Genomic DNA, 12,757 nt, shown 5'->3' on the forward strand with positions numbered 1-12,757 from the left:
GAAATGTTGGGGAAACTGAAATACATGTAATGCTTACCTTTCTATTAAACTTAATTGTTTACAAATTTAACAACTTAAAAAACATCATTTATAACTCAACATTATAAAATTGTATGTGTATACAGAGAGAGAGAGAGAAAGAAAGAGAGAGAGAGAGAGAGAGAGAGAGAGAGAGAGAGGTTGAAGGTAATTTTTCTATGAATTCAGTCCAATTCTAATCTTTAACTTCCCAGTCAGTTCCAAGGCACACTGGTGGGGAGATACCAAGTATTCATTGTAACCCTTGGCTAGAGTGTAGAGGAAAGTTTGCCAGAACTATCTACCTTTCAAACATAATTTAAGAAGTAAATCTCAGAAATGAACTTCAAGAGCACTATAGTTCCTTGATCTAAAAAATCTTCACACAGAAATGGCTTTTACAAAAAGTAGTGTAACTCAGAGAAAAGATACAGAAAAAAGTTAGTCTCTCATAGTAATTGATCTGTGATTGAAGCAGATCAATTTACTGTTTCAAGCAACAGGACAAGATTAGTTCATAATGAATCAAGACCACATCTCCAGTTAACAAGAAACTAGAGATAGCAAAGTTTTGGCCATATGTAAGAATAGTGACAGAGAATGCAATACTGACTTTTTCCCAACTATAAGTCTCACTAGGCCATCTTAGAAGGGCCAACGTGAGGTTAAAATGCACAGAGATTGGTGGACATGATATATTTAAATAACTGACTAATTGATCAGCACTATAAACAGCGGAGGACATCTCCACACAATACAAGGGACACTTAGGGTTGCCAGCTCTGGGTTGGGAAATTCCTGGAGATCTTGGAGTGAAGCCTGGGGAGGGAAGGGACCTCAGTGAGGTATAACAAAATGGAGTCCACCCTCCAAAGCAGTCATTTCCTCCAAGGGAACTGATCTCTGTAGTTGTGTTGTGTGACAGAGACAAAGCTGTCCTGACTCTGAAAGGATCAAACAGACACACAACTTGGGAATTTTGCTCTAGCATCCAATCCAATGATGGAGAGAAACACAGCAGGAGAGTGTTCAGGTCTGCCTCAGCAAAAGAGCAGACAGTTTGAATGGTAGCTCTGCCTGGTCGTGTGGCAGCAGTTTAGCTCTATCTCCGGGAGATGATAGAGTACCTAGTTGTTACGCCTGTCTCTGATGATAAGCAGACCTCGTACAATTTAGTCTGAGTCTTGGGTGTATGAAAGGACCTAGCTTAGTGGCTAATCAGTGAATGCCTGTTTGTACCTGCAAGCTATAACGAGAATTCAAATCACATCCTGAAGCCATAACTAGCTTAAACTTACGTGGCTCAGCCAGGTTTCTCCTTTGACTATATGTTCTTTACGTACAAATCCTGCCTCAGTGATCTATGTTCTTTTTGCTCACAACAATACTTATCTCACGAAAGCAAACACAAAGCCTTTACATCTCCTACCCTAAAAACATCCTGTTAACTAGGCGGAATATTTACAGTTCTAACCAAACCTGGTTCCTCAAAATCGTAAGAGGCTGTGTGTGTCCACTCAGTTGGTAGAAAAGGACTGTCACAGGCTGTAATTCTGGGAGATCTCCAAGTGCCCCCGGAGGATGGCAACCCTGGGGAGGGGGCAGACTCCATATTAACAGTGCAATTCTATGCAGAGTTACTTACGTCTGGGCTTAGACTGGTATAACTCAGCATAGGATGACACCTCATAACACATGTGTATACTTACCGTCATACTTTGCCAAGACTGCTTGGACATCAGCATAAGCCTGCAGTTCCAGAAGGGCCTCTAGCAGATTTTCATGAATATTCAGTACACTTAGGAGAGGAAACTCTTTCATTAACTGTAGAAAAGAAGAAAGAAATTGATTAAGAGGTTACAGAAGTTACTGTTTTATAGCCCCATCATAGCATGTCTGCTCCTCTGAATAAACATGCATACCATCATTCTGTAAGACAACTTCCTCTCAATGGCTGCTTCTCCCTTTTCCCTCTGCAAAGAGAATCTGAGGATTCAAGCCATGGCAGAGGCAGAACAGGATTCTTTCCTGTACTTTCCAAAATTAAAAACAACAAAACTTAGATGATTTATAAGAAGCAAAATTTGTAAAAGGAAGGCTTAAGTCTGCAACACCATGTGGTACCAAACCTTTCAATAACACAACTCATAGCAAGAATAAGTCAGTTCACTGTTTCATTCAGAGAAAATCACAAACAGTATAAAGGTGTGAGCGTGTACTTCATATATACCAGCCACAGCAAGTTTCGTAATTTTCAGTATGTATTTCAGAGTGTTGGCAATGATAACAATGCTGCATCTGAACTATCTGAGCTTCTGGTTCATTGCATATAGAAATGTATAATTCTGGTGGAACGGGAAAAAAGATGTCTCAAACACCCTCAATGCATTGTATTCTTTGGCCTTGAGGTGTACAGAAAGTGTGGTAGTCAATCATTTTCCTTAAGGAAAATGAGTAGAACCAGACACAGTGGATTGACAAAACATATGGAAGGCTGACAACCGCATTTATCAGTGTAACTGATATCAAGGTAGACAAAACGCACTTTCAAAGACTCTTTAAAAAATGAAAAAATAAGCAAAGCCCAAACTGTTACTCAGCACTATGAAGTTCTTCTATGAAACATTTTTATGGTACTATCAGCAAAGTCTGTAATTAGGATAAAAACTAGGGAGATATATTAGAGATGCCACCTTTAGTCAGAATTTAAAAATTATTAATGAAAAAGGTAGCCCTTACTAATCAGGCAACATTTTAAAAACAGCACTTGGCAGGTGCCATCTCATTCAAGCAGGAAGGAAGGCCTCTGTGCAAACTCACATGTGCTTCATCCAAAGACAAAGAGAGTATGTTTTCTTCTACAAAAATGTATCATGAGTACCCAATCAATTTAAATTCATAAAAAGCATTCTTTAACTGAGTGACAGGCCTAAAAATGCGCCCATGAAAAAAGATTTAAACTTTTCTGATCATAGAAATAAAGTGAATACAAGTGTTGACCTGTTCAGACTGTAAGAAACTATCAGTCTTTACCTGTAGAGATTAGTTCATTAAAAAAAATACTTACATCTCTCATCATTTTTACTGCTTCTTTAATTTTTCCAAGTTTCCTTGAACACATTGCAAGTCTTCTTTTCACGTATACCAGTACATTGGTGTCTCTTCCTAAAGAAGAAAATTGCCTCCATTTATATAAAATTCAACATCATTTTTTTCTGTCATTAGCCTGCTTTTTTTTCTAAACAGAAACAGGGATTTGATAAGATAAAGGATATGAAAATATCAACATAGTAAAATGACACAGCTGGATAGCTTTAAAAATGCCTGTTTAAAAACAAACCAGACTAAAGTGGAGAATCCAGTCCAAAGCTGGCTAAATATGTAATGAACAGACTGGCATCAAAGATGCTAGATATATTCAATCATCATGTCAGTATATTATTAATCTCAAAGTGAAACTGTAAATGACATTATTGTAACAGTAAATACAATTAACATTCATGAAGTAATTGGGATTATAAGAATACATGAAGTTCCTCATCAAAGGCTCCTAAGTAAGCTCAAAAATCATGGGATAGAAGGACAAGTTCTTTTATGGATCAAAAACTGGCTAGTTCATAGAAAACAGAGAGTGAGTGTAGGTGGGCAATTTTCTCAGTGGAGGGTGGTAAGCAGTGGGGTACCGCAGGGATCAGTACTTGGTCCACTGCTTTTTAACTTGTTCATTAATGATTTGGAGATGGGAGTAAGCAGTGAAGTGGCTAAATTTGCGGATGATACAAAGTTGTTCAGGGTGGTGAAAACCAGTGAGGATTGTGAGGCACTCCAAGGGGATCTGTCAAGGATGGGCGAGTGGGCGTCAACATGGCAAATGGGGTTCAATGTGGCCAAGTGCAAGGTGATGCACATTGGAGCCAAAAATCCTAAATATAAATACACATTGATGGGGTCTGAACTGGCAGAGACTGAGCAAGAGAGAGATCTTGGAGTTGTAGTGGATAACTCACTGAAAATGTCGAGACAGTGTGTGACTGCAATAAAGAAGGCCAATGCTATGCTGGGGATTATTAGGAAGGGTATTGAAAACAGATCAGCCAATATAATAATGCCCCTATATAAATCAATGGTGAGACCTCATTTGGAATACTGTGTGCAGTTCTGGGCACCACACCTTAAAAAGGATATTATAGCTTTGGAAAAAGTGCAGAAAAGGGCAACTCGAATGATAAAAGGGTTGGAACACTTTCCCTATGAGGAAAGGTTAAAGCGCTTAGGGCTCTTTAGCTTGGAGAAAAGACGACTGAGGGGTGACATGATCGAGGTTTATAAGATTATGCATGGGAAAGAGCAGGTAGAGAAAGAGGTACTTTTCTCCCTTTCTCACAATACAAGAACTCGTGGGCACTCCATGAAACTGCAGAGCGGTCGGGTTAGAACGGATAAAAGGAAGTATTTCTTCACCCAAAGAGTGATTAACACATGGAATTCACTGCCACAGGAAGTGGTGGGTGCTACAAGCATGGACGGCTTCAAAAGGGAATTAGATAAGCATATGGAGCAGAGGTCCATCAGTGGCTAATAGCCACAAGGTATAGCTAGGGGCTCTGGGGCAAGTGATGCTCTGTCTTCTTGGTGCTTGGGGGGGGGTCAACAGTGGGAGGGCTTCTAATGTCCTGGCCCCACTGCTGGACCTCCTGATGGCACTGGTATTTCTGGCCACTGTGTGACACAGAGTGTTGGACTGGATGGGCCTTTGGCCTGATCCAACATTGGCGTCTCTTATGTTCTTATGTTCTTATGTTCTTATTTTGATCATTATAAAATGATTGCTGACGAGAACCTCCGGATTAAGTTCCGTTTCGTCGCTTCATCTGAACAAACCTTCAACGTAAAACAATTTACACACATCAACATTAATATGTTTTTTTAAAAAAATATTCAAATTTTTTACAAGATTTCTTTACAAATTTTTCTTTACAAAATTTTTTACAGAAAAAAGATCCATGGTTAAATACTTTCAATAAGGGTTTCAAACAGTCCTATTATTTTCCTAGCCACGATCAAAATAACTTCATGTATTCTTATAATCACAATTACTTCATGAAGGTCTTGCTCCGCAAAGCCCGTGGATGGCTGGATACACAAACTCATGCTTCTAAGCTGCACATAAAATTAACACTTGGCTTTCATGCTCATGTTGGTTTTAATCGCTGTTGAAGACAGTGACATTTTGCCTGACACTTTAATGAGACCAGCCCTAAGTCTTCAACGGTTTCAGCAAGAATCCTTACTCAGCTGAGCTTCATGTTGAGGACTTTGTGAACCACAATGCTGAGACTTCCTATAAACATTTTCTCCAGCTCTCAAGGCCTGCCTGAAATACTTTTCAGCATCCACAATTGTAGTTGCTTCTTCCTCAGCCAGGAGAACATACGCAGTTGCACATCTGAACAGGGAGAAAAAAAAGAGAAGATGGTATTCAGACAGACAGACACTAGCCAGGGGACTTATTTTGCATGTGGACAGAAAGAAATCTGTGGTTCGCTTTTTCTTCAATATAGTAGCTGAACAAATTCAAACATAGTATTTGCTGACACTTGATCATATACTGTGTGGAACAAAATTACATTTAGCAAATTAATAGACCACAGCAGTCCAGATAGGAATTATCCTATACAGAAGGAAACACTATTTCTTTTCATGAAGTAATCATTTTCAGTTTTTGTTCAGGAGAATCAAATACCTGATGAAAGTCATCTACAATAACATTTTGATGATTTTTTAAAAAACTTCCTTAATATGTACAACTAAACCATGGGAGTTGTTGAACATCCGCCAGTAATGTAATGTACAGCTAGGAATCAGACATTTTCAAAATCAAATAATGCCCAATTCATATATGATGTTGGGGAACAATAAACATATGCCCCTAAAGTCTAATTTACCTGCAAAAAACATCTGGGGGAGGTGGTGCGGCATAATATAGATCAGGGATGTGTGCTGGTAAAAAGAGGGTTTTAACTATTCACTGATCAAAATTATTATCGTCATCCCCCCACTGGCTGCTTTAATTCCAGGAGGAAAAAAGACAGATACCTGTACTTTGTGCCAGGTGTGAAATGCTCTAAAACACAAAAATGAATACATTATTAACCTACCAGTACCCAGTACAGATACAATGCCAATATTTTCAAGTTAAATTTGATAGAGAAATGAAAAGAATAGACACAGTGACCAATTTCAAAATATTCTACTCCGACCGTGAAATAAATAAATGAACAAAAATATTAATAACAATAAAAATGGGCCCTTCCATAACCAAAAGAACAATCATACATTCCTGTTCTTTTGAAAGATTATGGTTTTCTGTAATTTAGCGGTTTTCAAATGAAGGTTGAAATAGTTATAAGAACATTACAACTTTCATCAGGAGACATTTAAAAATACTGTGGTAGTGGTTACTGTTGCAGGCATAAATCTACTAACAGCTCCCATTACTTCTCTTCCCATGCAGCACTAGCTGCTGTGTAGTAGAGGTTGTCTACCTCAAAGTTGGTCTTTTTGGAGGATGGGAAAATATGATTTTCTCCTTTCCTCTGAGAAAAATGTTAACAATGATCAATAGAAGCTAAATATGTGGTATTAGTGTGTTCTAGGTCCAAGGTAAAAAAGCCACAGGGGGATGTAGATTTAAGAAAGTGTGAAGCAAGAATACAAATTAGAATTGCAGAGAAAGCTAATCTTAACCTTAACACTTGACCACCACAATGCAAAAGGTACTAGGAAAATATTTTAGAAGCAGACTCTCCAGTTTGCTTCAAAACTGAGTTTAGCTACCAAGACTATTTTAACTGTTGTGTTTATTTTGGGCAGATGAATACTAGAAATTCCTCATGCCATTTGAAAATATCAATAGTACATTAACCTGGGGCACAATCAAGCCAAAGTTAATTATAACAAAGGGGTTGTGCTTAACTAACAGGATTCAGTAATACTTACCTCTGGGCCACGCCCTTGTTTTTAAAAACTCAGCTTCACGGTCACTAAATGTAACATTTATGGGAGTGTTACCACTTCAGACTAAATGTCTACAGGTCCCGCAATGTTTAAAAATGTTGTGACATGCTACGGGTTTAAACATGAGAGCCATATTCAGACATTTGATCTACCACATGCAATCTGAAATTATATAAATATACATATCTAAAGATGTATATTACATCAGAGTGCGAAGTGTGTGGGTAGCCTGTATAAAATTACTGTTCAGAATTGTGTGGCTTTGACTTTAATTTTAGTTCACAAATCTCATTGATTCTTATGACCACGCTTACTCATTATTTAATTCTAAAGCTTGATATGCTGCTTTGATTCGAGCCTGAGGATTCCTCTCTCGCCATGCCTTCTGCATAACTGTTGGGAGAGAAACATTTCTTTAAAAACCAGACATGAATGAAAATCTTAATGCATGAAATATACCTCACTCAAGAAAAGTAAAAAGACATTAAAAACAGACAAGGATACTTGAATCTGTTCAACATAATACCATTTACTCAGCAAACCTGGATCTATAATCCTCAACTAGCACACATAAAGGGACATTTAAAGATGCTGAAGTACAATACTGTGATAAAATCTCTTACTTGATTTTAAGATGGCCATAGCCAATAGTAAACTTCTCTAGGTTACACACTCCAAGTAATCATAAAGATTCTTCAGTGGATCAACAGTTTTAAGATCTAAATATGCTTAGGATTGTAAGGGTTGTATATTGACTCTTTTTGAATTAGGGTTCCTTCCCTGCATTTTGGTTTAGAAAGCATGAGCTATTTCAAAAATACAGAACATTTTAATCAGTTTACAATATACAGCATAATTTATCTTGCAGAAGAGAGCAGCAAGGAATATAAAGGCCAGATAAATGGTCTTTAAAAATACATTTTGACTTAGAAAATGTGTTTAATATACACACATTCTAATTTTGTTTTCTGGGGTTATTTAGAAGAATTTCTATCCTACTAACATCATCCACCCTTCATTCTATCTTTCACAGAGGAGAAAAGAATACCTGCATCTGAAGGCCTAAGTGAATCTGTTTCACATGTAAAAAAAGTCTGATGATCCTGAGCAGACAAGTTCATGTCGTAATATGTGAGAGGCTCCTTTCCAGTCACCCATGTGTATCTTCAAGAAAAAAACAGAAGGCTTTATCAATCATTTATTGGCATAGGAAATCTGAGATGCACAATTTAACTGGACAGTTTGGCCCTGTTTGTATGCATAATACATCCTACCCCAAATAGAGATAGCTAATCATTGTACATAAGATGGATATTATTATATTCTTTCTCCACAGTCAGTCTTGGGAGAAGCATTCACTACAAATGCCAAAGGTGGGTGGACTTTTTGTGGTAGAGATGTGCATTAAGGCCCATAATGGCCATTATTGTCTTAACATTGAAAAAAAAATGTAAATATGCTATATACCGTACAACATGGATTTCAGGAAGACAGAAAAGAAACAACCTTGAAAAAATGCTCTAGATCAGTGGTCCCCAACTTTTTTGAGCCTGTAGACACCTTTCAAATTCTGACACAAGCTGGTGGGAGCAACCACAAAATGACTGCCGCAGCAGGCAGAGACAACCACAAAATGGCTGCTGCAGGATGCAGAGCTAATCACAAAACGTCAGGGAATGACAGCCAATATGATTTCCAATGGCCAAAAAGAAGTTCTGCTGGGCAAAAGCTCCACCTGGCCATACCTACATCTAAAAACACTTGGTGTGCACCAGAAACGGTCTCAATGGGCACCACGCTGGGGACCCCTGTTCTAGATCATGTAAAGGTAAAAGTAAAGGTTTCCCTCGCTCAAAAGCCAGTCGAATCCAACTCCAGGGATGCTCTGTCCTCTCTGTTTCCAAGCCGAAGAGCCAGTGCTGTCCAAAGACATTTCCGTGGTCATGTGGCCAGCATGACTAGATGCTGAGGCGCATGGAACGCTGTTACCTTCCCACTGATGCAGTACCTATTTATCTACTTGCAATTTCTTGCTTTCGAACTGCTAGGTTGGCAGGAGCTGGGGCCAGAGACGGGAGCTCACTTCGTCATGACCATCTTTAAAAATAAAAAATTCTTATCCCAACAAACAGGTGCCTGTTGGAACAGCATTCACGTCACTTCCGACTGACATTAGAAATGTGTGCAATCCTGGCCTGTTGATGTGCTTGGGTGCCTTCCTCCTCCATCTCTCCCCTCCCCTCCCCCTCTTTTTCATATGCAGAATTCTGGTTAGAAACTAACTACAGTTAACTAGGAGGTACAAATGCAGGTCTGTGGTTTAAACAGCCCAGCCCCCCCCCCCCCCCTCTGAGATTCTAATGTGGACTAAACTCCAGTTTAGAGCCCTGGCCTCTGGAGGGAAGTCTGTGCTCCTGTATTCATACGAGTTAATTTCTCACTGGGACTTTCAGTATGAGCCACATGAACCAGAAATAAGCCAGGTAAGTGTACATGCCAGTTAACAGTGATATCTGAATGCAGCCATAACCTTTGCAATCCTATTCCTTCATATGGACTGGATTTCAATACTTTGTTTTGTATTAATGTACTAAAATCTTTATACCCTGCCTTTGCCACCATCCTTCATTTTACAAATGGAAAGAATTCTAAAAGTGAACAAGAATACCTGCTATATTCTGCTCCTCTGAACAGATTGAGGGGATTTCTCCATACTTTGCACTCTGTAAAAAAGCAACAGAGCTTCAGTGTCTGATATTCTAACTTAATCGACATGGATCTTGAGGATAAAATATATTATTTCCTCTACTGCAGGGTCAAGTAATTGGAGTTGTTCTTTCACAGGACAGACACAAACCCAAAAATTCTCAGGAAGCCATCATTCACAAGTAAACAGTTGGAGGTTCACACGCAGAAAATGCATTATGATGCAACTAACATTTATTGCTTTGGAACTTGCCAGAGCTCTAGAAACCAAGCAGTACTAAACCCCATCCTCAAACTCTCACTCAAATTCAAATTGGTTTGCCAACTTCCCTTATTTTGACTACCTTTAGCAAAAAAAAAAAAAGTCATTATGTGACATGAAGCCAAAGCCTTGGCTTAGGACAATCACAATCACAATAATAATAATAATAATAATAATAATAATAATAATAATAATAAGAGATTGGATTTATATCCCGCCCTTCACTTGGAGTCTCAGAGTGGCTTACAAACTCCTTTCCCTTCCCCTCCCCACAACAGACACCCTGTGAGGTGGGTGGGGCTAAGAGAACTCTGACACAAACTTCTCTTTCAAGAACAGCTGTGCGAGAGCTTGTGACTGACCCAAGGTCACATCAGCAGGTGCAAGTGGAGGAGTGGGGAATCAAACCCGGTTCTCCCAGATTAGAGTCCGCACACTTAACCACTACATCAAACTGTTTGTATGAAGTCAGAAGCAATCACCTGATAAACTTTGCCTGTTTGTCTCACTTTCTCCATTACTGGCAGAGAAACTTGACTGCGGAGAACTATTGCTCTCTGCTCCTCCAATCAGTGGTCGCAAATGACTCACAGAAACCTGCTCAATGAAAGAAGTGCCATATTTTCTGAAATACCACCATTCAAATATCTGCAATAAGAAACAAACAAAAGAAATATTTACATACTTATTTGGCATATAGTCTGCCTTTCTTATTGAGAGTCCAGGTGGATTACAACTAAAAACAGTGCAGTAAGAACAATACACGACCACAGAACTAACAAAATTAAAAATGCACTAATACAAACAGTAAAGCAACATTGCAATGAATGCACAACATGACCAAAGAAAACTTACAGTGCAGGTCTATGCAGAGTTACATCCTGCTAAATCCCTTAAAGTCAATTGATTTATAAAACTAACGTTTAAGATTACCCTGGAAGGCTGCAGTACTAAGAACCCTTTCCTGGGACAGCTAAATTCCAGTCCAGTAGCATGAAGAGAACTTTGACTCTCAAAAGCTTATGCCCCCAAAATCTTCTGGGTCTCAGAGGTGCTACTGGACTCGAATCTAGCTGTTCCACTGCAGATCAACACAGCTACCCTCTGAAACTATCCTGGGAGTAGATTTCATTGAATAAAATAGGACTTATTTCTGAGGAGACCTAATTGGGCTCACTCCCTTAGGCTCCAATCCTCCTTCCTGGGAGTAAGTCCCACCAACTAAAATGAGGATTAATTCTGAGTAGACATGCTTAGAATCGCTCCCATAGTTACTTAAACCTCTTACTTAAAAATAACAGGTGGATTAGATATTGTTTAGTTAAGCTTCTTTCCATAAAAATATGACAATTTGCTTGTGAATAATGACAGAAAATAATCTCAGTGTGGCAGGAATTATGTCAGTAAATGAACACTAGAGGATGCAAACAAATATTGTACTTTAAACAGAGATCCGCCTTGCTAGAACTGTTTTGACTTTTATATATTTATATTGTAGGAAATGGTAGAGCAATTATCCCAAACAGTAAGTTGTTCTTTTTTTTCTAGGCTCAAAATTGCTGAAATTTGGTATCACTACTTCTCCCTGTGCTTAAGATACAGATGTGCCACAAAACCCTTTACAGACTAGGGGTGATTTCCCACTAGCGCTGCTCCGGGCTCACTCTTCACTTTTGCCTCGATGGTAGGTGTCAATTTCACACAAGCTGCTCCGCAGCCGCATTTTGCCTCGCAGCTTCATGCGATTTTCCCCGCGTCTACTCAATCCTCAAAAAACAGGATTGAGTAGACGCGGGGAAAATCGCACGAAGCTACAAGGCAAAATGCGGCTGCGGAGCAGCTTGTGTGAACTTGACACCTACCATCGAGGCAAAAGTGAAGAGTGAGCCCGGAGCAGCGCTAGTGGGAAATCACCCTAGGTTTCATGCTTCTAGAGTGCTGCTACCACAACTCTTATGGTTGCCCCTTGCAGTTTTACAAGCCTTTAAAAGCTGACTTGTAGTGGTGGTAAAAAGGTAAAGGTTCCCTTGCTCAAAAGCCAGTCGAATCCAACTCTAGGGTTGCGGTGCTCATCTCCGTTGCAAAGCCGAAGAGCCAGCGCTGTCCGAAGATGTTTCCGTGGTCATGTGGCCGGCATGACTAAACACCAAGGCTGTTACCTTCCCACTGAAGCGGTACCTATCTATCTACTTGCAATTTCTTGCTTTCGAACTGCTAGGTTGGCAGGAGCTGGAACTAGAGATGGGAGCTCACTCCGTCATGCGGCACCCGGGTCTCGAACTGCTGAACTACCGACCTTCCACAGCCTGCAGTTCAGCGTCTTAACCACTTGAGCCACTGCAGCTCCTATAGTGGTGGTAAATCTGTACAAAATCACATCCAAACAAATGGTAACCATATAAACTAAGTTTGTAATTCCGGTTTGGTCCTTGCATCTGTTAAACATCTTCATTATGTTGTATGCTAATTTTCTGCTCACCCTCTACCTATATGCATGACTGGTAACTTCCATTTCAATGTATCTGACTGTGTGCACATGAAAGCTTATACCTTGAATAAAACTTTGTTGGTCTTAAAGGTGCCACTGAACTCAAATTTTGTTCTATCAAAATGTTCTTTTTTGTATAAGAGCACCACCTACAGTTCAACTTGTGTATCAAAGGTAGTCTTTATCTACAGGCTAACGTGGCTTGCATTCAGTTTAATTAAAAAACAGATAAAGTGAAATGTTGTGTTTGTGTAAAGCCACAGATT

At 39.3% G+C, this 12,757-nt stretch overlaps 1 protein-coding gene across 1 annotated transcript in view; it reads right to left on the reverse strand.

The window, feature by feature from the left end:
* Positions 1-12,757, reverse strand: part of ST7L (suppression of tumorigenicity 7 like) — a 75,867-nt gene that overhangs the window by 51,981 nt on the left and 11,129 nt on the right. The window contains exons 3-9 of the mRNA XM_015411065.1: positions 10,486-10,651; positions 9,704-9,758; positions 8,084-8,199; positions 7,350-7,428; positions 5,310-5,464; positions 3,086-3,183; positions 1,728-1,842 (exon numbers count right to left, since the gene is read on the reverse strand). Coding sequence (XP_015266551.1) covers positions 1,728-1,842; positions 3,086-3,183; positions 5,310-5,464; positions 7,350-7,428; positions 8,084-8,199; positions 9,704-9,758; positions 10,486-10,651 — 784 coding nt within the window. The remainder of the gene's footprint in view (positions 1-1,727; positions 1,843-3,085; positions 3,184-5,309; positions 5,465-7,349; positions 7,429-8,083; positions 8,200-9,703; positions 9,759-10,485; positions 10,652-12,757) is intronic.

The sequence above is a fragment of the Gekko japonicus genome, unplaced genomic scaffold (genome assembly GCF_001447785.1).
Source record: "Gekko japonicus isolate JY-2015 unplaced genomic scaffold, Gekko_japonicus_V1.1 scaffold610, whole genome shotgun sequence".
Taxonomy (NCBI): Eukaryota; Metazoa; Chordata; class Lepidosauria; order Squamata; family Gekkonidae; genus Gekko; species Gekko japonicus.